The sequence below is a fragment of the Carcharodon carcharias genome, chromosome 21 (genome assembly GCF_017639515.1).
Source record: "Carcharodon carcharias isolate sCarCar2 chromosome 21, sCarCar2.pri, whole genome shotgun sequence".
In the NCBI taxonomy this organism is placed as follows: domain Eukaryota; kingdom Metazoa; phylum Chordata; class Chondrichthyes; order Lamniformes; family Lamnidae; genus Carcharodon; species Carcharodon carcharias.
In genome coordinates, this window is record NC_054487.1 from 2983634 (window position 1) to 3011425 (window position 27792).

Sequence of the window (27792 nt, forward strand, 5' to 3'; positions counted from 1 at the left end):
CGCATTTATATCTTGTGCATGAGGTGCTTAATGTGGAGCTGTTTGGACTGCCGCTCAAGGGGTTGCTATGAACTAGCTGGTGCGCAGCTTCTTGAGTATTGTTGCGACTTACATTACCCAGGCAATCAGAGACAATTCCAATAAACTCCTGAGTAATATAATCTAGGAAGGTGCAGGCTTTGTGCAGGAATGGCAGAAATCATGCAAGGAGTTGCAGAAATTCAACTGAGGGCGGGAATCAATATGAGATGTTCTTTAACTCTTTAAACAGGGAATATAGAGATACCAGAATATCCTCCTGGTTAAACTAAAAAACAGAGCCCATTTTGGAAAATGTTAACGCACAATCGATGGTGTGAAACCAACAAATGGAAAGTGTCCAAAAACAGGCCGGTCACCATGTCTTCGAGCACCGAGAGTGGGTGTGGTAAACGTACTATCTTTAGTATGTTAGAGGGACCTTAGTTGGTGAAGAGGTGTCATGTGTAATGGGGTATTCTCGGGATCTCCTGCGTAAACGTTGACCAGTTAATAACATGAACTTGCTACTGAGCCTGTAGTGGATGCTTCATTAGGAGTGGAATACAGATTAAATCACAAATCGCGGGATTATTTCTTCCGAAAAGCGACGGGAAATCTACCTTCGGATAATGATGGAAACTTGGGTGCTTGTTGAATTTTTTTTTAACATAAAGTTCCTGAATACCTTATGTTCAAAAAATGACAAAATATTCTCGCAGTTGCTTTGAACAAACAACGTTTCTGGCCGTTTCATCGTTCTCTTATCCCATCAAACGTTAATTTTCAACATTTCATTTCAGGCAGAACTGGGAGCAGTCAGGCTGATCCATCAGGTAATAACTCTCAATTTTCATGTTATCTGATATTTTTCTGTCCACTCTACGTGAATTAAAACTAACTGTTGGAGACAATTGCGGTACCGACTTGTTCATTGATTAACTCGCTCTCCATGTGCCTGTCAGGGAGGAATGGAATGTTTCCTGCACTCTGATAATGAACATATTTAAACCCTGTTGAGGGACAATTGCTGTCTACTGCAGAGTGACGATGACTTGGTTCCGGAGAGGAGAATGTCAATAACCACTGATACTACTTTTGATCCCAAATGGGCTGCCAATTCGCGAATTACCTACAGACAGAGATAGAGGTTACATGACGTTCCAGTTCCGGAGGTTGGGGGAGGGTGGAGCTGGCTGGGAGAAGGAGATTGCAATTTGTGCTCTGGTACTCTGAATGGCTCTCACTCTCCGCCAATCACTGGGTTCGCTATTATATGCACATCCATCTCCTGATCTCCGGGGACTGGAATAAATTCTGAACGTATCGACAAACTGTCCCAGAAGGGGCATCCCTCCAATTTATACCGGATCGTTTATGGGTTTTATACAATTATAGCCTTGTGTTTGAAAGGTTTGATATTTAAATCGGGTTTCAATGGGAGATTGGGCCAAATTCTTCTGCGCTGACCTGCAGAAAGTGGAGACCGGTTAGCTGGGTCTCGCGGTTTTAATAGGTTGTAATTCTATGTTTATTACTGTATTTTACAGAGGCTGTGAAACTGAGACTGGCGAATGGGGGCAGTCGATGCGCAGGAAGAGTGGAGATTCACTACAGGGGGCAGTGGGGGACTGTGCATGATAACAGCTGGGACCTGCAGGACGCCGCTGTTGTGTGTCGGGAGCTGGGCTGCGGGACCGCGGTCTCTGCACCGGGCGGGGCTCACTTTGTGGAAGGTTCCGGGCCCATTGTGACATATAATGTTGAGTGCAGCGGGAACGAGGCCGCCCTGCGAGATTGTAAATCAGAATCCTGGGATCACTATTCCTTGTCACACATCTATGATGCCAGCGCGATCTGCTCAGGTACAAATATTTCTTCTGCTTCGCATCGCCCACCGTATCCGATTTCTTTCCCCTGGAATAAAGGCGAAAATGTTATTTTGGGACAGCCGAAAGCTGAAGAATGACACTTAGGGCAGGATATTCCAGTTGGAGTTAATGTTATAATTAATGAGAATCTTTGCGTGTCATACATTCATGTCAGTAATTGCGTTAATTTAAAGAAAATAAGCTCATACCAGAACGGCACGTTGCACCCCGCTTTATATCACTGCTGGCTTCTTGCTGTGAGGTGACCCGGACAATTCAAGGATAGCGAAGAATGTTCGGAAAATCCCGCACGCATTATACCCTCTCCCTCGCCACTCGCACGGATGGTTCGGCATGCTCTTGCGGTAATCAGTGAGAGCAATTGCAGAGTCCGGTTATTCAGTTGCCCGGCTGTTAGATCAACGTTTTATGTTCTCACTCCCTGTATAAATTCCCTGGCGTAACGACCCTGGGGAGCACATCGGAGCATGCAGGTGTCTTTGATTCAGCTCAATTGCGGAGTTTCCCAGGGAGCAGGGGAATTTCCCAGATGTAGTTGAAACTTCCTGAGCTGTTCACACATAGTTCAAGGTGCCAATACTTTCGCAGGGTCCGCATGCTCATCTCTGCCGTTCCTCAGGTTTCCCAAATTCCGTAGTACGGAATAATTGGTCTGATATTTTACAGGCTGTGAAACGGGAACTGGGAAGGAAGGTTTCTCTGCCTGGGGAGAGTCTAAATTATGGGGCAGCAAAGGGATAATCTGCAAACATAATCCTGATGTTAACTGCACAGACCATTCAGTTCAATATTTAATTTATATTGAGATCGGAAGAAGTGCAGCAATTCAAACCAATATGTTAAGTGTAATGCAAGGCACAACTGCAGTGAATAATCTTAAAAGCGTTACATTACTGGATGAAAAGTGGAAAGTTCCCCATCAGCGCACCCAAGAAATCCTGGCACATGGACCTAATCTAGCCATCATCGGAACAGATCTATTAGCAATTTAACCCTTTGTAGGATTTCGGTGGAAAGGGCAGCAATTGTAACACTGAATCAGCCTTTTAAAACTAAACTCAATGGAGATTAAATTCTACGTTACTGATCAATGCTGTAATTTTTTCAACTGCTTCAGTCATTTCCTTTATGTTACATGTTCAGAAGAGGAGTTGTTTAATCATGACTGCTCAGCGCTCGGCTCCATTCGCAATTCATCAAATTAGGAAGCAGCCCAGGACCACACAGAGCAAATCCTGCACAACATTCATGCCCCAAATGATAACAGACATGAAAGACGTGTCTGCAAACGACTACTGACAGCAATGGAAGAGAGATTCGACTTGACATTCAGTTGCTTTACAATCAAATAGTTCCTCATCATCTTAAACTTGGGGAACACCGTTGACTGAACTTTCATTTGCAATAGCCAATGCCAATGCCATGGCTTCTTCAGCAGGCCAGAGGCTGAATGTTCTGTGAGTATCAGTCTTCAACTGTCTCACCAGTGTTTCTCATTTCCCGAATCATCGCTAATCGTGGAAACTGCACTTGACCTGTAAAGGCGCTGCTGAGGCACTAGACAGGCGACTTTCCATCCCCAGATGAAGTACTGTCTTTGACTGGGTGTTTAATCACCACCATCAACCACCATTCTCTCCCTCAGTGCGGTAATAAGACGGCATTCTTTATTATGTGCAGGGAGAACAGCAGCGCCTCTAAAAATATTCTCTTCTCCATTTCTCAAAGAAACGGCGTTCATCTCGCTGGTTCAAGTTCCATGAACTCCCAATGTAACAGCAACGTGGTAGCCCATTCAGCAAACACAAGGCAGTTGCTTTTATGAAACACAGAATATCTTCTCAAGCAAACTCGGATGGACAGTTAATACAGGTCGTGTTAGCAAAGTTCACGTTTGTAGTTCTGTTGTAAACATTACACAGAATCACACATTCTCAATGGCAAAGCTACTGACTCCATAGGCCAACCGGTCAATCTTGGGGTTAATGACCTAATCGAGCATCCCCCCTCCCCAACCACTTTACCCTCCAGGCAATACAACACCTCATCATCTATCTTCATCAATATAACGTGAGGTTCCATTCTCCATCATCTGTTCATCAATCATAAATAAATCCATTTCAATCACCTCATCTTCCGTGGCCACGAGTTCCACATTCTAACAACTGTCTAGCAAAAAAACATTTCTTCTGAATGCATTTGGGAATTTTAGTATTATTTTTAAGTTTGCAAGTTTGGCCATAGCCCACAGTTAACCATCATCTATCCTGTCAATTCGTTCAATCTTCAAAAAGATCTTTATCCTTTCAGTGCTCGGGTTACCTTCTCTAGCGAAAACAAATGTACCCAGGCAATTCATTTCATTTCCCCCAACCTTCCTCGTAGAACTGTCAAAATCCATTTAAATAACTTTCAACTTTTCTCACGTCTCTAGGAATTTGATGGCCCCATTGCAGTGGTGCCGTGGGTGTCAATGGAGATGAGCTATTCAAATGTCCATTGACTTCCGCAGGACAGGAAAATGCCGGCAGTTTGAGAGTGGGCTGACCGAAATATAATGAAACTATCAAGCTTTTTAAAACCTTCCCTCCAAAAATGAAGGCCGAGACACTGAGATCCGATGGCACATCTACCTAATGTGCACTTTCATTTTCCAATGAATACCTGAGCTCTGAATTAATTCTCACACAAATAATGCATTGCCCTTAACTATTATAACATTCATTTGCAAATTACGTGCACATTTTGTGAATTTATTGCATTTACTGTTTACTCTGTCTCTGTAAGTACGTCCTCACAGTTTTCTTGAGTTTAAACTGCGCTTTGAATTTGACTCCACAGAATAATTTAGAACTATTCCCTGTGGATAATCTGTTTCTCTAAACGGCAAACAATATTGTTCCTGGCATCAGTCCTGTTGGAACACAATGTACTACCTTTGTGCTGGTCTGAATATCTAACATCTATCCCTAATCATTGATGGCTGTTTGCTATGCAGTTTGGGATTAATTTTGCTAGCTGTCCTTTATCTCCACATCGTCTCTCATGGAATTAGCTTTTTTTTTCTGTTGCACGACAGTACAGAAAATCTACTGTTAAATGTAAAGGAAACGATGTAACTATTTTTTCAGAAAAAAACCCAGAAGATGTTAAAACCACTGATTTGGGTAAGGGGTACCTGCGGACGTTTCATACCAGTAAGATTTTGGCACTACAACTGTGGAAGCGAAATTTAGAGATGACATTCGTTAATGGACAAACGATCCATGAACAACGTTGGTAACCATTATAGAAGGCAGCAATCTGATACTCTGTCATCCAAATATTTGAATGCATCTGGCAGTGCAATTGGTGTCCTGGATCAAATGACCCATAATTATTGAGGGTCATTTTTTTTTATCTTTTCACCCCTATATTATACGATGTAATTCAGGCTACAGATGGAAGGTTACCGGACATTAATTACCAAGGCCCGTGAAGACTATTCGGTTGCAATGAGTTTGCTGTCTCATTGCCTCTCACTACCTGATTACATTAGAAGTGAGGGCTGAGTGAGGATGAGATGGAATATTGTTGGAGTATCCCTGTCTCCCCACTCAATTGCACATTGATTATTGCCTTAAGAGGCTCCCTTTGTAAGTGATTGATTATGTATATATCACTCTCTCTCTCTATATATATATATATATTTATATGTATGAAATGCTTCAGTGATCTATTAAATTTAAAGCTTCAGGAATCGAAAGACGATGTAAGGGAACATGAACCAATCGACATAAGCTGTCCTTTCAAGTTTGCACTTGGAAGACAGGGAACATTCTGGGGAGCCCGAAATGCACTCCTTACATGATCAGCGTATTAAAACTAAGTCTTGGTTACCAAAACTGTACATGGTTATCCGGTGATTGTTTCCTTTAGATTCAGCTGTCAATACTTTAAAAATGCTAAAATAGCACGAGCCTGTTTTTGCCCCTTGTATGTGACCGTTACATTTTACTGACATATTCAAAATGGCACTTAACATTGCTTTGTGCTTCCAGTGTTCGGAACTTTTCACTGGGAAGGTATTGTGGGATGAATGATTTTATGTTTGGGGTTATTTGGTGTCTGTGTTCATCAATAAGCTCCATCGACGAAAGAACAAACGCCAGCAGATCAAATGGTAGACTCTAAACATTCGAGGACAAGTCAGGGTTCCTGGATTTATCTGACAAATTTTCTGGCCTGTCACAGGATCTGTAATATGTTTAGTTGCAGTCGCCCGGTTCCAGGGAAGAGTTACGCCCTGAAAGTGTTATGAAGAGAAAGCTGCCGTCACTTCCATATAAGTCGATATTGTGAAAAGTGGGTCTTATAATTTCAAGAGGGGGGATTGAAAAGTGAGGGGCCAGAGGTAGTAAAAGTAGATAAATTGGGCTTTCGGAATAAATATGTATTTAAAACTATTAAATACAACTCGATAGAAAATACAGAATGTAAGAGAAAGGGAATTTTTTGGTGATCAGATGTTTTCCTGCAGGGATGGATGGGTTGGCGGGGTTGGGGGTGGGGGTGGGGGGTGGGATGGGGGGAATGTTGCCTGGATGCAACTTGATGTAGTTTATATTTGGGAATTAGTGCCAATGAAATACCAGCTGTGAAAATTCGAATTCTGGGTGATCTTCATTAATGAGATCTATCGACCGAACCTCGAAGGTGTGCACGTGTGTTGAGGTGAAGTATGGTATGGTTGCATTTTAGTCTATGGATTCCGGGTGGGAACCGGTATAAGAACAATATGCAATGAAGAAATTTGGCTGCCGGTAGTGCAGAGATTGTTTGACGTCAAAGAGCACATCTCTTTCAATAGATGTTTAGCCAAGTTCCGTCTGCAGATATAGTGCATGCTTGTAACACCATACTGAGGTAGCAATAAATCTAAGTGTGTTAAAGGATGTATGTGGCCTCTTTACAAGCAATAACTTCTGGAGGATTGTGGGGTTTAGCTTAATCACTATTGTGCCGGGATGAAACCCTTGTCAGAAGTCATCATCACAGCTTTTGCTTAAACAGATATGCACAAAATTGAAAATGATTGGGACAATCATGAATTCTTGTTACTCAGATCACAGGTTTCCCAGACTGGTATCCGTGGATTCCCAATGCTCGGGCAGACTGGAAATACAGTTCGGCACAACCTGGGGAACAGTGTGTGATCTTCACTGGGATTGGAATGACGCCAGTGTGGTTTGTGAACAGCTTCAGTGTGGAGTCGCTGTGTCTGTGGGAAAAGGGGCTTATTTTGGAAAGGGCACTGGACTTCTACGAAGCGATAAATTTGATTGTAAAGGCAATGAGACAAGCCTGACAGACTGCCCTATCTCTCCAGTAAATCAAAACGAGTGCACCCACATGAACGATGTCGGTGTGAGCTGTTCCGGTGAGTAGAACGATTCCGAAGCACATAAAAGTTTTCTGGTGAACTTTGCAGAAACTGAGAAAATGCCATTGTTGTTTCCTTCTATCATGATCATTCCCAAGCACTTCTTTATAATTCACTGTCGCTTTTTATGATTCTGGAATAACACAATTATGTGTAAGTCAGTAACTTCTACGTAATCTGAAAATAGCGCATTATTATTGCTAAATTAATGCTTGCACCATACATAGGTTTTTCATTCACATTTGCCAGAACACCCATTATCGATTGAACTCTCAAGTTGTTTTCTGTCTGCCAAACATGAAATGACTTCATTAATTATAAAAGTAGGCGAATCAATATTTAACAGTGGTTGCATTATTTTAGAGAGGCGTTTCAAAGAATTGACCGAAATAAAGTAAATAATTAGGAGACAATTCTCTTTCTTGTTTCTTGCTCAAAATAGTGGGATTATCTCCGTAGCAGCATTGCAACTGTATGTTCTATGTGCCTACGTCAGCAGTTCAAGAGAATGGATTTCAATCGCTTCCACAGGGGAATGTAGAAAACAGGAATAAATGCAGGCCTTGTCAAATATATTCCTGTCCCCGGCAATAACAACTTCATCCCTTGAGTGACCTTGTTCTGGATTACTGGACCCGTGACTCTTTGTCAAATCTTTGAAATCCATTTAAGATTTTTAACATCGTTTAATCAGCCCTAATCCTTCCAGAGTAAATAGCTACAAGACATTTTTGTTCGATTTGGAATCACAATACAATGTTTAAGTAAATTATGCATCCTTCTATATATACGTTGCATCCCCTCCAAGACGAATAGTTTCTTCCGGAGTGCCCTGTCCAAATCTGAGAGCTGTTATACAGGTTGGTTCTGGCAAATACTGGGTATGACTGAAACGTCACGTCCTCTCTTTGGGATTTCAAAGCTGTTGAGACAAAGTCCAAAATTCCATTAGCTTTTTCCTGGATGAACTCTATTTGAGCAAATAGACACATTCGTTTAAGGGCTTATCGCAGTCTGGTGAGTTTCAAACGGTAAGATGTGTAAACAGTGCAGTACAACACGAATTTATAAATTTTCATCTCTTTTTTTTTGTTTCGCCATGTCTATATTCAAATGTTCATTTACAAAATATTTTCGTCCTAATTTTTATTAAAAACAGGGAAGCATGGACCCCGATTGGTTGGTGGTGAGGAGAGGTGCTCCGGCCGGGTGGAAGTGCTGCACGGAGAGCAGTGGGGGACGCTGTGTGATATTCACTTTGGTTTAGAAGTCGCCAGTGTGGTGTGTGAGCACCTTCAGTGCGGGGCTGTAAAGGAAATCCCGAGAGTTTCTCCATTTGCGCAGGGAACAGGCCCTGTGTGGAAGGAAAATTACAGGTGCCGCGGGAATGAATCGCGAGTGACAGAGTGTCCGGTTACATCCGGGGGAAATTTTAACTGCTCACATGGAAATGACGCCAGTGTCATCTGTTCAGGTGAGACCTCTCAGTCGATGTAATCATGGATTAAAATAATCTCCCTGCAGCACTGAAAGAGGCCTTTCAGCATGTTCTGTCCGTGGAGGCTCTCTGTGAAAGTATCTCACCCACTCACACAACCCGGCAATTTACAATTACCGTGTTATTGATTTTTACTCAAATATCTGACCATACATATTTTAAAATCTACGATTCATATTCATCCACCACATCTTCAGGCAGTGCATTTCAGATCCTCGCTGCCACATTCTTAAACGATGCTTTTCATATCTTCAAGCACCATATTCTCCAACATTGAATTGCAGATCCTCATCACCATTATTTTCAGAGAGTGCATTTCAGATCCTCATCCTTCGCTTTCTCAGGCAGTGCATTGCAGACCCTCATTATCCACATTCTCCAACTGTACAATGCAGATCATCAAATACCACAATCTTAGACCGTGGATTGCAGATCGTCATCCAGCACATTATCAGACAGTGCATTCCAGATCCTCGTCACTCACATTTTCAGAAAATGCAATGAAGATCCACATACGCCACATTTTCACACAGTGCATTGCAGGTCGACATCCACCACAATCTCAGACAGCTTATTTCAGATCTTTATCCACCACCTTCTCGGAAGGTGCATTCCATGTCCTCATTCACCAAATTCTCTGAAAGAGCATTGCAGATCGTCATCCAGCACATTCTCATAGATGTGCATTCCAGACCCTCATCACCCACATTCTCAGACAGTGCATTGCAAATCTTTATTCCCCCACATTCTCAGGCAGTGGATTGCAGATCCACATCCCCCACATTCTCAGGCAGTGGATTGCAGATCCACATCCCCCACAATCTCAGGCAGTGGATTGCAGATTCACATCCCCCACAATCTCAGGCAGTGGATTGCAGATCCAAATCCACGACATTCTCAAGCAGTGCATTGCAGATCCACATCCCCCACAATCTCAGGGAGTGCATTATAGGTCCACATCCGACACAATCTCAGACAGTGCATTGCAGATTCACATCCACCACATTCTCAAGCAGTGCATTGCAGATCCACATCCACCTCAATCTCAGACCGTGTCTTTCAGATCCTTACCCCCCACGATCTCAGAAAGTGCATTTCAAATGCGAATCCACCACTATGTCAGATAGCGTGAAGCAGATCCTCACCTACCCCCATTCTCAGCCAGTGCATTGTAGACAATCATCCATCACATTCTCAGACAGTGTATTGCAGATTGCCATGCAGCATATTCTGGTACATTGCATCCCAGGTCCTGATCACCCACATTCTCAGTCAATGCATTACAGATCCTCATCCATCACAATCTAAGACATTGCATTGACGATCTTAAGCCAGCATTTTCTCAGTCAGTGCATTGCATACCCTCGTCCACCACATTCTCAGACAGTGCATTGCAGAACCTAATTAATCGCAACATGCAAAACTAGCATCCTTACGTCACCATTTCCAATTTGTCCATCACCATGAATCTGTACTGATCATACTTGATCCTTCCGCCAATGGCAACAATTTTTCTGTGCCATAATGTCCAGATCCCGAAGGATTTTTAGCATTCCCTCTCCAAGTAGAGTATTCATAGCTCCCTCAAACTATGTAGAAAAAAGTAAGTTTGTCATCACCGGAATGATCTTATGAATCATTTCTGCATCTTTTCTAATGCCTTCCGACCCTCCCTAAAGTTTGTAGCCCAGAAATGGAAGGATTATTCCAGATGAGGCCGAAATGAATCATCACATCTTCCCTTCAGTGTACTCTGTGCCTTAGCTATACACCAAAGAACTCCAAACTTTAGCAGCCTTTTCGCAACCTGCGCTGTCAAGTACAATGTTTCTTACAAATGCACCTGAGGTTCGTCAGCTTCTGAAACTCATTCAGAAATGATCCAGTTCTTTATTGTTCCTTCTCCTAGTCCTTCGTTTGCCAGCCTTACCTCACTTAAAAACACTCTCACTTCTAAAGCACAAGGCCTGTTACAAGAATGACTCAAGTTATTTACCAGAGCAGTCAAGTCTGTGAATGAAGTGCAGTGCTGTGGGAATGCTGTTCTCTATATTTTTGCTTGTTCCAGGTAAGAGGTTTAATCGATGCCATATCTGCATCAGTGGAGGTTAATAAAAAAATATTTACCATGGGTCTACTTTGAGGGAAACTAGGCAGTCTATCCAAAGTTATCCCTTGATCAACATTAAACAATGTAGCTCATCTGGTCATTATCACACGATTTTTGTGCGATTTTACTGCGCCCATTATGGCTGCGGCGTTCCTTAAATTGCAACAGTGATGACATTACGCAATGCAAATAAATGACTGTAACTTGCGTTGAGACATCCGGTAGTTTTGAAAAAAATACTTATCTACTTTAAATACGCATTTTCTTTACTTCCAACAAGAATGGGCCAACCAATGCTTCCCTCAACTGAATTTCATCTATAACTTTCCGGCCCGTTCTAACAGCTTGTCTGTGTCCGATTTAATTTTAGCCTTTCAACATTTTACAACACTTAAAAATTCTGTGTAATTTGAAGAAAAAAATGAAATTGTTCCTCTTACAACCAAGTCTCGGTAGATATCATGTATTAACGGGAAATCAGGGTTTCTAGCCAGGTGGAATGTTCTGTTCCTCTGGTCTGGAAAGGAAAAAACGTTGAACACGACATCCTGTTCTCTTTCAAAGAGCAATTCCATCTCCAATCAGCCATTTTTCATTTTATTCCATAGGCGCGAAAATTTCTGCCAAGCATCTATCGTGACCCTTTGCCAAAGGTCATTTCAAAGTCCATCAAAGCCCATCCACCCCATTACCCTCATTAACACTCTCACTAACCTCATTAAATTACTCTAGCAAGTCCGTGCAATGAGATTGTCTATTACCAAATCCGCCCTAGATTGTTAATGAAACCACATTTTTCAACTGGCTCTAACTTCTGCCCCAATGTATATTTTCCAAGGAAACAAAGCTTTCCCAAAGCCAATATTAAACATACTGGTCTGAATTTACTGCATTTATCCTAACACCATTTCTTGAACAAGGGTGTAATATTTGGAAACTTCATTTATCGGCATTGAAGAAGGATGGGAACATTATGACCATTATCTGGCGATTACGGCTCTGACATTGGTCATGCTCCCCGAATGCACGTCATCCAATCCATGTGTCCTATCAAATTCAACATCAGTTGTCCAAGCCAATTCGTCCTCTTTATAAATATCTAGCCACTCCATTTTATTTCATCTGCCTATTCTTTGTCCACCATTGAGGAGCATTTTCTTCCTTGGCAAAAAACATACTCAAAATGCTGACTCAGCAGCTGAGCCATAACATCAGCCTCTATATGCCGATTTCCTTCCTGATGTCGGTTTTGTGCCTATATAAGACTGTAAGATCCCGTTTTATGTTAGTGGGAGTCTCTTATATGGTCTGGATATTGTACATTCATCTTGGATCTCTCTTGCGTTATCCAAATTCAATATCCTATCCAGATATATTTATTTCTGCTTCACCTTAATCACCATCTCTTTAATCATCCAGGGAGCCTTTGAGCTTTTGCATAGTCCTGCACTTGTCTAAGCCAATTTTCCATTATTGCTCCTCAGTCATTTTCAGAGTCTGCACGTCACGAACATCATTTATTGCAAAGTACGTTCACACACCTGAACAGTAAATATAAGTGAGGCCATTATACAACCCCGGTTGTGCTTATCCTGAATAACACCACATTTTTTCCTCCGTTATTGCAATCTTTCTTTTCTACTTTTCTGTGCAGTTTGGTTTTTCTCTCTAACAATATCTGCCCGTTCCCAAATCCCTGACAAATTCATTCTGTACTGTCCAACCAATAAACCAGACGGACATTGCCCCCGGATTTTTTTCATGTGAAACACATGAAAACATCCATTGGTCCTTTCTTCACAGAACTGAGTCTATGAGTCCATGAGAACAGATCACAAAGTCACATGAGCTTCATTAGGACTCTCGTGCACCGTTTATCTGGCGACATGTTCATCAGTTCTATCGCTCGTACGTTGTGCTGGGATATGTCAATATTATCAGGATATTACCCCGTTGATGGCAATTTACTAGATTGTTTGCAACATCCTTAAAAATCATCTGCAGGACTACACCCCTCTTTCTACCTCTGAAATTGTTCCACTAACGGAGCACGAGTGCTGACTGCTCACCCTCCCGCATCAGCGTGCTCAGCAGGGTCCCAGTGATCTGCCTCACCTTGGCACTAGGGTCAGAACATTTACGTGAATGATCACTGCCCCGGTTATATTGAGTCAAATGTGCATTATTTGTTTGAATGTTACCCCTTGCTCTCAAAGGGTTTCTTCTTGTAGATGAAAGTTGGTCACTGAGATTGACGAATGGGGGAAGCCGCTGTGATGGACGGGTGGAAATTTACCACAATGGCCGCTGGGGCAGAGTACAGGACAGCCTCTGGGACCTCAATGATGCTACCGTGGTCTGCAAGCAACTAGGATGTGGTGTCGCAATGGCCGCTTATATCTTCTCAAATTATGGAGAGAGTGAAGTGCCTGTGTGGGTGAATGATGTTCAGTGTGGAGGAAACGAATTGCATCTCCGCAACTGCAGGGCATTTGCAATGAACTCTTCTCTCAATGAAAGTGTCGGCGTCGGGGTTCTGTGTTCAGGTGAATAAATAGTTCAATTTTACCGGAACATAAATAGAAATATCTAATAAGGAGGGAGGTGTGAATATACGTCACTTGTTCCTCGAGTTCTTTTAAGCTAACTGCTTAGCACTGGAGGGCTAACGTGGAGAGAGTGGGCACGCACAGAACTGATCAACAAGCAGGACAAGCATTTTAGCTGTGCATTTATTAACGACGGAATTCTAAATTTTCTCTCAAACAGGAAATTCTGACAGCACTTCTGTTAGCGCGGGGGCGGGGGGAGTTGTGAGGGGGAGGGGCGGTGGTGTTGGGAGGGGCCTTATAGCTTGGTGCGAAATTGTGTGTTAATTTAACAACGTTTTCATAGAATTGTCGTTCACATACTCGTCAGAGCGACAGGCCGCTCATGGGATTTCTGCATTATTCAATCCATGAAAAAACGATGCACTTACAGGCCTTTCAGCAGCAGAAGGCTGAGCCTCTATGAAATGTCTTTCTTAAAAGTCAACTTGGTTTCTTTTTCCACTGAAGCTGCCAGATCCCCTGAGGAATTGCAGCATTTTTTTTTTCAATATAATCAAAATAAAATAGCGAGATAATCAGAAATCGACTGAAATAACTTTTCGAGATGCGTGCAGGGGAAAGAAAAAAGCTGTGTACAATTGATGTTCATAAGTAGTTTCGGTGGAACGATGAATACGAAAAAGTTCAATTGAGGTTGAAACAGGGCACACAGCATTGAGCACACAATACGTGAACTGGAAGCCAAAATATCGATGGAGACAGGTGTAGCAATATTTGAAATCTTTGTGCACTCCACATTATAAATTTCAAGTAATTAGAGATACATGGTTTCAACTATAGAAACAGTTACCTGTCATAGTCAAATGATTTTTTCTATTACTTTTGCTGGACAATATCCAATAGTTTCAATTTGTGTTATGACATAAATGCGTAATCGAATCCTCTTAACAAAGATTGTCTTTTTTGGATCAGAACACAAACAGTTGAGGCTGTCAGACGGTGGAAGCCCATGTGCAGGCCGAGTGGAGATTTATTACAACGGGACCTGGGGCTCAGTTTGTGATGATTCCTGGGATCTGACAGACGCTGATGTCGTTTGCAAACAGCTGCATTGCGGAAAGGCTTTGGACATGACACTTCCTGCCTCTTGGGGACCAGGCTCAGGTCCAGTTTGGTTGGAAGGCTTGGAGTGTTCAGGGGAGGAATCGTATCTCTGGCAATGTCCCTCTGAATATTGGGGTGCCCACGACTGTTCTCATAAAGAAGATGTGAAGATCATGTGCTCTGGTAAGGGTGACCTAAATGCACTTATTTCCTTTATACGAGAAGATTCAGACAGATGGTATTTTACTGAATGGCCCAGAAACTGTACATTAACTGCTCATTCTGCTCAATGCGTCTGACTGCTGCTTATTCTGCTCATAATCTTACATCATTTCATTTGGCCTGAGCTGTATTGCACTCTGTGTTTTCCCCTCGTGCCTTTATCAAACGTCACATTCAAGGCATCACCACAATTCGCCCCACTAAAAGTATATGTTCCATGTTCTACATTCTCCTTCTATCTGGGTAATAGAAAGTAAAACAGAAAAGCTCCTAAATCCCAAATTGTTTGGCTCTTGTGTTTCTTTGTCCGAAAAAAAATCACGACTTTATTCTAATCAGCATTGAAATAATTTCAGCATTGACACGCCTATCCTGCTGACTCTGACCGTCTTCCTGCAGTTAATGGAGCCTGTCTTGGTATTAACTGCAAACCGTAGTGCATTTTGAACATTTACTTCAATTCCAAATACCAAATGTAATATGTTAATCTGAAACAGATGTGAGCCCTAGCAATAATCCATGTGCACAGCACGCCCCAACTTCTGCTATTTTATATGAAATCCTGCGTTGTTGCTTGTTGGCTCTTCTTTTATTAATGTGCCGATAATTTAATTTCCCTGATCTCAGCCTTAATGCAGCTGTTTGAAAACGTTTTCAAAGTTATTGTTTTCAAAATCCATGTGGATTACATGGACATTATTATCTCCACATAATCTTTCTGAAACTTCTTCAAGTAATTCAATGAATTGGAAGATCTATAGTTCGCTCTTTTGAAATCTGTGTTGATTATCTTTGATTATATAATTGGATTGTACATGTATCACTGTTAGATTTCTGGAATAATTATCTCTATTCAGTGAACACCTCTGGCACAGCATGGGTTGAGGGGGCACTGTTGACTTGATTCGATTTATCACTGGAAACATCTGGAGATTTCTTATGTCGTTGATAGAACACAAGGAGCTGCGGCTGGTGAATGGAAAGCATCGCTGTGAGGGGAGAATTGAAGTGTTCTACAATGGAACCTGGGGAACAGTGTGCTCAGAAACACTGGATCGCCAAGATGCTGAGGTGATCTGTAAACAGTTACAGTGCGGCCCTCTCGCTTCTATTGAGTATAGCGCTAGGACATTCGGAGAAGGTTCAGGACGTATTTGGCTCGATGAAATAGAATGTATTTCACATGAGTCGACCATTTGGCAGTGTCAGACAGACCCGTGGGGACAACACAACTGTAATCACAAAGAAGATGCAGGCGTTTCATGTTCAGGTAACAAAACAAACCTTCCAATGTGCGAGTTTTATTTCATTCATTGATGTCCAAATGAGTCAGCACGTTTCCTTCCTCAACAGGAAGAAAGATAACAAAGGGCCAGCCCAAAAGTGAAAAAGATTGTGGGCGAGAATCAGGTGATTGCTCCACTTTAATAGATCAATCATATGAGTTGTTTACCTGTATTTTTGTGCAGAAATAATAGTGATTGATTATCCTTGACAGATTCAGATGTAGGTTTGCGCCTGACTGGAGGTAACACCAACTGCTCTGGGCGAGTGGAGATAATGTGCAAAAACAACTGGAGCACAGTGTGTGATGACTCTTGGGATATGGCCGATGCCAATGTTGTCTGCAGACAGCTGCATTGTGGCTCTGCTCTACTGGCCACAGCAGGGGACGCATTTGGACAGGGTGAAGGTGACATGTGGTTTGATGAGGTGAGGTGTACAGGAAGCGAATCCTTTCTCTCTGATTGTCCTTCCTTAACGTCTGCTCAACCTGACTGTGATCACAAGGAGGACGCCAGTGTGATTTGTTCCGGTAAGGGTAGTGCAAAATGGTGAGGGTTGGGGCCAGGAGATTTGCAGTTGGTGATTGTTTGCTGAATACGTCTCATGAATTTTTAAATGATGAAAAACAGATGACTTTCTAAATTAAAGTTCTATATTTTTTGCATAATAACCCATAGGTCCAGAATTGTCATCAGCTGCTTTTCCATCCACACCCGCAGGTTGGTCTTATGAATAATGAGTATTCCTGTCAAGGCTAATGTCCAGAATGATCTGATATAATTGGCATTTGCTTGTTTATATAAAAAAAATCTGAAGTTAATCTTAGTGTTTCAGAATGTTGGACCATTTAACAATACAAGGCATCATGTGTTCTAGTTGAATCTTTCTTTAACATTTCATTAAGAACATGAAGACAATATCACTTCCATCCCTCTTGTGATTGGTATAACAATCGGTATCCTATTGATCTGTGAGTTCATCGCACTAATTGTGGTAATGTGGAGGCAATCATCAAGGAAAGGTGAGGACAAATATTACCACTCACTTCACATTAAATCTCGGATATTTTTATTTTTTATTTCAATTCATGAATGATATTTGAGACTCTCTGACAGCCCTGCATTCATTGGCCATCCAAAATTACCCTTGAGAGAGTGGTGATGAGATGACTTCTTGAACCGTTGCAGTCCATGTTGTATAGGTACACCACCATACTTTTATGGAGGGAGTTTAAGGATTTGACCCAGCGAATGTGTAGGAACGGCGACAAATATCCAAATAACAATAGTGACAGGCTTGGAGGGTGACTTCCAGGAAGTGGTTTTGCTATAAATCTGCTTCCCTTGTCATTCTCCTTGGTTGTTTATGTGGTTTTGGAAGGTCTTACCTAAGTAGCCTTACTGGATTCTTCAAGTGCATCTTATAAACAGTACACAATGCTGCCACTGTAAGTGGATGATGAATGGAGTGATTGGTTGTGGATATGGTGCCAAAAAAGCAGAAAGCTTTATTCTGGATGGCGGCAAACTTCTAGAATTTTGTTGTAGCTGCTCTCAAACAGGCAAGTGAAGAATATTCAGGAACACTCCTGATTGTCCCTTGCAGACGATGAAAAGGATTCACCTCGTCTGGTGTTGAGTTCCTCAGAAGGGTTCCTTGTCTGTTATCTGCTTTTGTCACCAAATCATTCATATCACAAGCCCAGTTCAGTTTCTGGTCAATGGAAATGCCCGGGATGTTGTTAGTGGGGGAATCAGTGATGGCAATGCCACTGAATGTCAAAGGCTGACAGTTGGATTGCACCTTGTTGTAGATCGTCATTTCCTGGCACTAGTGAGGCACGAATTTTACTCGCCACTATGAATGTCAGGCCTGGATATGGTCCATGTCTGACAGCATGTGGGCATGACCTGCTGCAGTAGCTGAGGATTTGGGACCGGTAATAAACATTGTGCCATCATCAGCGGAAATCCTCACTCATGACCTTCAGATGAAGACATGGTCATTGATGAAACAGGTGAAGATCGTTGGTCCTAGCACGCTATGCTGAGGAGCTCCTGCATTAATGTCCAACTACTGAAAGATGATTGACCTCCAACAACCACAATTCCCTTGTTCTGTGCTCACTCTGACTTCAAGCAGTGAAGATTTTCCCCCTGAATCCTATTGGCTCCAGTGTTTTTTTTTTCAGGTGCCTTCATGCCTCATACACTGGCGAGAATTCACTTTATTGCCCTTTTCCATTGAATGTCACTTGTCATGTTGGAAACTAATGTTAACCAATTTAATGAGAATTTTCGTTCAAAGTACTTGGTCAAACATTGAAATGTGTCATTTAAATTGAAGAGTCACTTGACTGTCCACATTCGCAGTCCTAATTATTCCACCGCTACTGCGTCTGAAGGTCAATCAATTGTTGTAGCAATAGATCTGAAGGTTATTTGAAGCATTTTAGACTTAGTGCCCAGTCATGATGTTTCCGTCATTCGAAGTCAATCCAATCAGTGTCCGTCCACTCCTTGCGTTTCCGTGCCCTGATGCCCATTCTCAATCTCCATAGCCAGAATCGATCCACAATTTTGAGATGTGAGACTTTGATGGGATTTTCGGCACCAATTTTTAAATATTGTGTACACTGACATAAGTAACTACTCTGATCTGAACAACCATCACACTCCTGTTCGATGCGCACAGCAAATTAATTTTAATGTTGATGCGATACATAAAAGAAACGTCAGCTCCTCACTCGTCTTTCCAACCTGATTCTCTCAGCAGAACTCAATCATTTTTCCCCTGCTTCTCTTCAGCTAAAATCACCTTGGGTCTCATGACAGAGTTTTCAGCTGAAATTGATTCCTCCCGGAAACGCCTTGTTTCGTCTTTTCCGACGTTAATTAAATTTCCCCTAGTCTGATGGAGTTGAACATGCTTCCATGTGGTTATCCACACACACACGCCCACACAGACACAGCCCCATGTACATAACGTCTCTCTCACTCTGTCTCTCATTTTATCTCTCTCACACACACATTTGGATACGCATTCTCTCGTAAAATAAAACGTACTTAACAAAAGATCATTCAAGCCGCTCACTGACTTTTTGCATTTACATTCACCATCTGTTTTGTGTTATTATTTGCGAACATTTTAATATGCAGCAAAGTAAAATGCAACAAAATGTTAATCCCTCCGCATTGTCTCCATCAGGTTTTGCCACTGGCAGTTGGGGTTCACCAATTGATTTGTACCAAGCAATTTATGAAGAAATTGAAAATATACCACCTGTCAAGGATCCAGCTCTGACCCGTGGCTCAGGTTTGTAACTTCCATTGTAAAGCCAATACGCACTGGGGAACTCTATTTCCGTTTACCCCCGTTAAAAGTCAGGGCAATGAATGGGCCCAACAGGCATTCCACTCACTTTACTCATGTGAAAGTTTCCTATCTCCGTGTACTTTTGTTATGTGAGAAGAGTAATGAGCTTCTCAAATTTCCCAAAATTCTGTGTTACCTAAAGGGTGTTTTGCCATTTGGCGGAAAATAGCGAGCAGATCAGTGTTTCCAACTTCCCAAGGGACTGCTCACTGTCTCCATTAGGTATCTGACTGACAAAATTATGCAAAGAGAGGATTATTGAACAGAAAATGCAATCCACTCTCATCAACTATGATAGCCTACAGGGCCGCTGATCTCAGGGGCTGAGAATCATATTTGGGTAGCATTTATCCAACATTATGAATATCCAAAATGGAAAGAAAAACACATTCAAACTACTTTCAACTGAATCCACGGGAACATATTTCAATAACTAATAAGAATATGCTAAACACTAGGCCAAACCATTGGGAACAAGAGCACATGGCAAAAAAAGAAATAACGATAAATTAGGGAAGAATAACAATGATGGGAAGTATAGTGGTGGCATGCAGGATAAGGGAGAACGTGAAGAAAGATGAAAAATGTAGTTATGGTGATAATAATGACTAGTCAATGAAATGATCGTGGATTGTCTAGCAAATTAGTAGAATATTTAACGGTACAAAGTAAGGGTAGGTCAATATGGCATGACAGTATTCCAAAAAGGAACTGAAAGAATAAGAGCAGCATTCATGAAATATCAGAAATATTAATCAACAACATTATTTTAGTATTCATCAGGGGTAAGAGGGCAAGACTTTGGAAAATTAGGTTAGGAGTGACAACAATTCATTTAAAATCAATTTAAAAAGAAAGTAAAAAAAAAATCTTACCAAAAAAGCATGGGTCAGAACAGTTTGCATCCATTAATTACGGAAAAAAAAATAAGATAGCAGAGGCACATTTACAGTGATCAAACAATTCATTTCAAGCGGTGGTAGTGCCACAATCCTGGCAGATAACTAAAATTAAATGTGCAATTAAATATGGAGAAGAAAAATGTCCAGGGACAAAAGATCCGTTGCCTGAACGTTGGTGGGAGAAAAACCTATTAAATTGATACAAAGGAGGAAAAGGGTACAAATTAGCATCAAACAACCAAAATAGCAGCCAGCAAATACTCGATAATGGGAACTCTTACTTTAGGAACGTCAGCAAAATGTTCAAAAAGGTAACAGCATAGATAAGGTTAGCAGTGAGGACATACATTCTGTGGATTTGATAAATAATTTTTGGGACTGTGCACTTAATATACGGATGGATAAGACAAGTGCTTACATCTCAGCTCAATTTTGCTTCTGAGTCAATATCTTCCGGCATCCAGTTCCACTCCAGTACTTGCTCAGAAATATGAAGGAGACACTGTGGTGCAGAAATGAGCAGCCGATGCACTCTTGGCAGTGTTCTCTTTCAGAGTCATTGTTTAAGTGGTGACCAAAATATCTTCTCCTGGAGAATTTAGACATGCCCTTGGTATACTGACAAATATGTATATCTTGTGCAAAATCACAAAGTCAGATTATCTGCTAATTAGTAAATTGCTGTGGTTGCCCGTGGAAAGAATTTTTGTTTACAAATTGTCTGCCATGTTTCCCATATTTCAATAGCGACGATACATCACAAGTGTCCATTAGCTGCAAACAGCTTTGGACATATGGTGATCATGAAAAACACTGTTTGCTCTTATTCATTACATTTACATGGAGTCAAGTGACACCTTTAGGAATGAGTAGCCTGCTGCCTGCAAGACAAGAAACAGAGTGTGGTATACAAGGTAGTTATGTAGGGGGAGGAAAGTGGCAATGGGTATTTAAAACGCATCACTGCTGGGATTACTGTTGTTATAAATTAATCTGAATGATTTAGATTTTGGATGAAAACGATATATTTTTCTAAATTTATCTAGTGACCAATTTGTGGTGGCTCGGGGCAGTGAAAGCATTTTAAAAACAACATTAATAAATTTCGACAAAGAACATACGATTGGCAAATGAATCTCTACATAATAATTATGGGGAATTTCAATCTAGTATAAAAAGTAAGAATTAATTTTCGATCTGTAACAATGAATCGGAATTAAATATTAAGATCGTGGAATGCAGGAGTTCAGGGAAACGAATAAAGAAAAAAAATCGATGCAGAATGATCAGGTTGTAAAAAACCAAAACAAACACTAATTTATTTCTGGATATTTGTGCTTGAATAACAATATTATTCTTTTGAACCTCGATCGAATATTAGTTCGAGGGAATTTGCAGTATAATTTAGGGTTCTGATCAGCATATTATTATAAGATAAGATATATTGATGAGGCTCGCAGCACTTTACAAGAACGAAAAACGTGTTATGAGCAAAAGGAATCCAAAAATGCTGAAAATAAGGATCATAAAATTCTTGGTCTCTTTTTGGTTCCATTGCCCATGAGTTCCTTTCTCCTCCGTCAAATGGTGCGGAATTAACGTCTCTGAAAATGAAAGGGAAGGGGAGTTTTGGGCAGGGGATTATTTATTTTAACCTCTACTCCAAAGGTCCGAACACTTCTTTACCGTGTGGAGACTATAATGATATAAATAATTGCTCCAAGAACCAAATTATTTTGTCCCCTTTCTTTAACAGTTTCTGCTTCCATTGTTTCGCTCAATGATATCGAATATTACACCAGCCACATTTTGGATTTCAAAAGTCTTGGATCGCAAAATCCTGACCCGAACTCATCCAGTATTCAGGGTGGGTAAAGTTTTACTTCCGACCATCTGGTTTTCATCCTTCGCACTCAGTAATATCAACAATCGAATATGAAGTATTAAAAAGAACAATAACACCATTAAGTTGCACGGACGATGATATCAGCTACTACAGTGACTTTAGATAAAAACGCTTCTGAAATACTTTCAGGCTGATATAATATCATAACAAAATCATGTGATTGTACTCAATAATATAAAGGAGTGAAATGCTTTCATTTAGAGTACATATCATATTATTAGTTTCATCACAAGGCCCAGTAATCTGTGAAATGTGAAATGCGCATGCAGGCTGTCGAGACCATTGGGTCAGTGAGACACGTGACATCAAAACATAAAAAAATAATACTGTGACGCGAATTGTTTCAAAAATTATCCACATATTAAACGCCCTCCCCTGTTAGTGCAACAGAACCACTGTTCTCTCCTCGGAATGTTTTGTTGACAAGTCTCAATGTTATTCTGTTCATTGTTAGCAATTAATCTCAATGAAAGTCGTTTTTTCCTCCCAGCGTTCCGTGATTACGACGATGCTGAGACTACAGACAATGATCCTAAGGGCGATCACTTGCTGCTGGACCGTATTCATGATGATTTCGTCACACGGGAAAGTGCCGGCGGTGATATGTGAACTCTGGGTGAGACAGAGATTTATTTATCTTCTCAGACTGTTTCTCTGTATTGTTGGTGACTTTCTTATTCTCTGCTTATATCGGTTCTGAAATGCCTGATAGTCCATTGGATGATCTGCGGAGTCTCTCACTAACGGCACATGCGCTGCTTGAATGGTTGGGTGGACAGGTTGTTCGAACTGATGTGCGCTCCATCCATCATCTCGACTTAGTTTATGCACGTTTGTGTTTGCTGGATTGCGGCCAACCACGTTCTCAGATAAGTCGCGGGGTTAGCTGAGTGTCTTCAGGGATGCGTTGGAAACATCCCTGAATTAATTTTCCTCCTCCTTCTGGGAGAAATCTGCCTCCTGCACCTCCCGCCACTGACTTCGGAGTAGATGATTACTTGTGACTATTCCTTCCATCACCTGCTCACATCTGCGCAATGAACTGGATCTCTTTAAAAGTCCATTCATATTGGCGATTGAACAAAGCTTTGTTAGGTGTATGCTTCTCTTGAGCTGATACCATTTATTTCATGAATTTGTTGGATATGGGCGACACTGGCTTGGCCAGCATTAATTGCCCGAACACAATTGTCTTTGCGAAGGTGGTGGTGAGCTGCCTTCTTGTAGCTTTGTAGCCCCTCTATTGTAGGTACCCACGCAAAGCTGTTGAACGCAGGTTTCCAGGATTCTGAGCCAGTGACACTGAATTAAAGGCAATAAATTTCCAAGTCAGAAAGGCCTGTGGCTTGGAGGGACATTCGAAATGTCGGTGATCTCATGTATGCTATTCCCGTGTCCCACTAAATGGCCCTGGTCCGGCGCTCAGATGGTGCTGCCACTGGGGCATTAGTGAGATTCTGCAGTACCTCCTACAGTTGGTGCACACTGATGCTACTGATCTTCGATGTGATGGGAGTGAATGTTTGTGGAAGGGCTAGCAATCAAGCAGAGTTCCTAGTTCTGTATGTTGATGAGCTTTTTGGGTGTTGTTAGTCGTGCAATCGTCCACTCAAGTGAAGAGTTTTCCATTAGGCTCCTGACTTGTGCCTTGTCGACTTATGTACAGGTTCTGTGGAGTCAGGAGTTGAGTTGCTCACCTCAGGGTTCCGAGAATCTGACATGCTCTTGTGGTCAAAGTGTTTACCTGGGTATTCCAGTTCAATTGATGGTCAATTGTAAGCCCCAAGATTTTGATAGCGGGGGATTCAGAGATGACCATGCCATTAAATGTCAAGGTTAGATTCTCCCTTATGGGAGATGGTAATTGTCTGGCACCTTAGTGGAGTGAATGCTATTTGTCACATGTCAGCACAAGAGTGGATATTTTAAAAATTGTGCTGCATTTAGTCAAGGACAATTTCAGAACCTGAGCTGTTGTGAATGGTGATGATCACGGTGCAATCAACAGTGAACATTCCCTATTCTCACCTTCTGATGAAAGGAAGGTCATTCATGAAGCAGCTGAAGATGACTGGGCCGAGGGCACTAATCCGAGGAACTCCTGCAGTGGTGCCCTATAACTGAGATCCATGGCCTCCAAAAGCCACAGCCATTTTCCTGTGTGGTATATATTACTCCAAGCAACGGCAAGTTTTTTTTTCATTCCCTTGGATCCCAAAGACTCCAGTTTCACTCGGGCTACTTGAAGCCACGCTGCGGTCACATAACGCCTTGATGTCAAAGGCAGTCACTGACCCCTCACCTTGGCAGTTCATGTTTGTTGTCCATGTTTGATCCAAGGCTGAAACTAATAATGAACCCATACTGATCGACACCGAGCAGGAGATTGCTAAGCATGAGTCGCTTCTGATTTTACTGATGACGGGGAGTAGACTGATAGGGATCGAGTTGGCTTTAGTCATTAATAAAATTAATGCTGTTTGCTGTGATTTTCTCATTTGTTCAGACCCCTAGCAGGAATACGTCGAGGGCTCAACATGAAACATCAGGCTTTGCAGGACGTCGTCTGTTGCCTCCCAGCGGCACAACACAGCCCGCGCAAAAATAAACACCATTTCTCTTTCACTCATAAATAAATAAATTCTAACTTCTTCATGGTGCTGTCCCACACCCACACACATGCTTACTCACTTGTGCACAAATACACCAGACACCGGAAATGCACCCGCTCTCAGCCCATTATTAACCAATAATATGTTCATCCTAAGTGCATAACACTCAGGTTATTTTTGATTACGCCTTATCGGTTCCTCCCATTCCTGATATGTATGACAATGTCCTCTGTGAAACAAACACAAACGCGCCAAATCTGTCCCCAGAAAGCAGTGAGGGTATTGCTCAAACTTTACAACATATACATTAAACTGGGAAAGCAATGCTTTATTACCGGCTACAAGCTTGTTCCGCATAGTTGGGGTCTATGCAGCCCTCGCTGGTCTTTACCATATCATAACATCGAGTTGTTCCGATGCTTTTAATGATGCTGAAATTATCAATGATAATTTGCTGTTTTTTTGTTTTCAATTCAACAAATAACAAAAAAAAACTATTTGATTTGGAAATAGTCCGAAGAATAAAATGAATGCATCGCTTTCATTTAGATGATGGTGGAAATAGTTGTAACCCTCTCTCTAAAGCAATATTATTTTAACCCATCTTTCAGGTAAAATACATCGACAAATCGAGGATCCGACGACCCACGCATGTGACTCACTGTGTAATATCTGAGGGAACGCCCTTAAGTTTTCAATAAATATATCCATCTGGTAGATGCTTAACGTTCACACATATACATGTTTTGAGAAAAAAAAAAGCAAACGTTACCTTGTGTGGAGACATCTAGATTCGTTTCTTAAATCTATAAATTATCTTAAAAAGTATGAATACTGTCTAATCAGAATTGTAGGACAGAGGATTTTTTTCGCGCATTTTCATGTATATAATAAGACTGTACCACACCCCGCTGTATCGACAATACAACCCATCAAAAGAATTGAAGAACCGATGACTATCATTCCAAGTTATTTTCAGCTCCATTTTGTAATAGCTTTTTTTCCAAATGCCTTAAAAATGTAGGATTAGAACAGGTAAATAAATGGAATATCTGTTTTACATCCATTTAGTGTACTTTCTCTCTAGACTGCCACATACGTGGGACACAGAGAGCTGCATTCTCATAGCAGCTCAAAACAGCACGATGTTGCTTGACAGCACAACATATAACTTTCAGGTTATCGAATCTGGAGGGAGAAAAACATTCAGAATTCAATATGTCTCCAATACTTTACTTCTATAAAATAACTGCTCAGTTACCCATCATTGGAGCTCAGATCTAACTGACTCAGGAGAAACAATTCACCGTGCACTATCCCCCAGCAGCTCTTATTTTAGTTCCATGAGGTTGGCGATTGTATCAGGCATGACCACATGCAGAGGGCCACCATTATAACAAATAAAGCACAAAATAGAGAAAAAATGTTCAAATAATGACATAACATAGACTGTTAGAGAAACAGTGCTCATGTTTCATGTCTGTGAAACGGTCATGGGCCGGATTGATTAAGTAAACCCTCAGCTCTAGCACTCTGTGTTCTGCCTCTGTGAACTTGCTGTGCTATGTACGCTCAGGGCCAAAATTCTTCCTTCTCTGAAAGGCTGGTGGAAAAATAATCGCACTTGATGTTTGTCGCCAATCTTCCAGCTGGTGGAACCGAATCACCAGCTGTTTGGAATTTCGTCCTGTCTTCACCTGTAGCGAGACACCAACAGTTGACATCAAGCCATCCTTCCCCAGACACTCTCAGGACACCATGGATGCTGGAGTTATGCACACAGGAAACTAATTCCCCCTCACGCCACACTCTACTTGAGCATATTCCACATCCTTCTGAATTCCCATAATACTCAAGACACTCAAGAACATCCAGTACAAAGCCGCCCGCTTGATTGCCGCACCACCTGCCATCTACGGCCTTAAATAAATCATTCCCTCTCCCTTTGACAGTGGTAGCAGTGTGTACCATTTCAAAGATACACTGCAAATTCTGAGTAAGATTATTTTGGCAAAAACTTCCACACACACGAGCTCTCCAACATAGAAGGACAAGGGCAGCAGGCGCAAGGATACGATGCTACCTGCAATTTCCATCCCATCCAAGTCTCACACACCGTATGGACTGGAAGTATATTGTCGTTCTTTTACTGCCGATGCGCAAAAATCCTGGAAATCCCACTGAACCGCACAGAGAATGTATCTACACCACAGGAATTTGGCTCCCACCATAAATATCAGGGCAATTGGCAATGGGCAGGGTATAGTGGCCTAGCTAGTTATGCAACATCACACAAATGCCTTTATAAAAATGGTGTAGCTGTTCGACACATCATTCCCACTTCTTGCTATCACTAATATTTTGAAAGTCATTTATAATTCTCTTCAGACTATACGCAACATGTTTAATCATTTCCAGTATGCTGGCCTTCAGTAATTCTGTTTCACACTGGACGTCCAGTTGCCCTACAACAACTAGGACATACATGTGTATCACCATTCCGTCCATGTTGATGGTTTAGCATCCTTGAATTCCCTTCCTTACAACTCTATAATTAAAGGGCAATTAGGAATCAGCAACAAAATCTGAATTTACCACCGACTCCCGCATACCATGAAAGAATAAAAACGTGATGCATCCTTCCCTCAGCAGAACAGCCAATCCCCATAGAACTCTATCTTCACTAGGTCTCCCAATCCCTCTAAGCCTCATGCATCACGACAACATTCAGTCCCCCTGCAAATCCATTCATCAGCAGGGCATCCAGTTCTTCTACACACACATACCTCAGCAATACCACTGGTCCCTCTGAACATACATTGTTCAACAAGATATCCAGTTTCACTATGCCAACATCCCTCACAACGACATTCAGTCCTTCATTACCTCCAT

The 27792-nt window shown here is 41.6% G+C and overlaps 1 protein-coding gene and 1 long non-coding RNA gene across 2 annotated transcripts; both read left to right on the forward strand.

Moving 5' to 3' along the window:
* The first annotated feature begins 13326 nt into the window (after positions 1-13326).
* LOC121293398 (antigen WC1.1-like) lies at positions 13327-16841 on the forward strand. The gene is made up of 6 exons (XM_041216448.1): positions 13327-13486; positions 14465-14779; positions 15771-16088; positions 16172-16228; positions 16317-16634; positions 16783-16841. Exons 1-6 carry the CDS (start codon positions 13327-13329, stop codon positions 16839-16841), a joined length of 1227 nt encoding a protein of 408 aa, XP_041072382.1.
* Positions 16842-19315: 2474 nt separating this feature from the next.
* Positions 19316-25875, forward strand: LOC121293216. The gene is made up of 4 exons (XR_005946463.1): positions 19316-19420; positions 22139-22249; positions 22779-22904; positions 25512-25875. It is a non-coding gene; the product is annotated as an uncharacterized LOC121293216 (long non-coding RNA).
* Positions 25876-27792: the final 1917 nt, after the last annotated feature.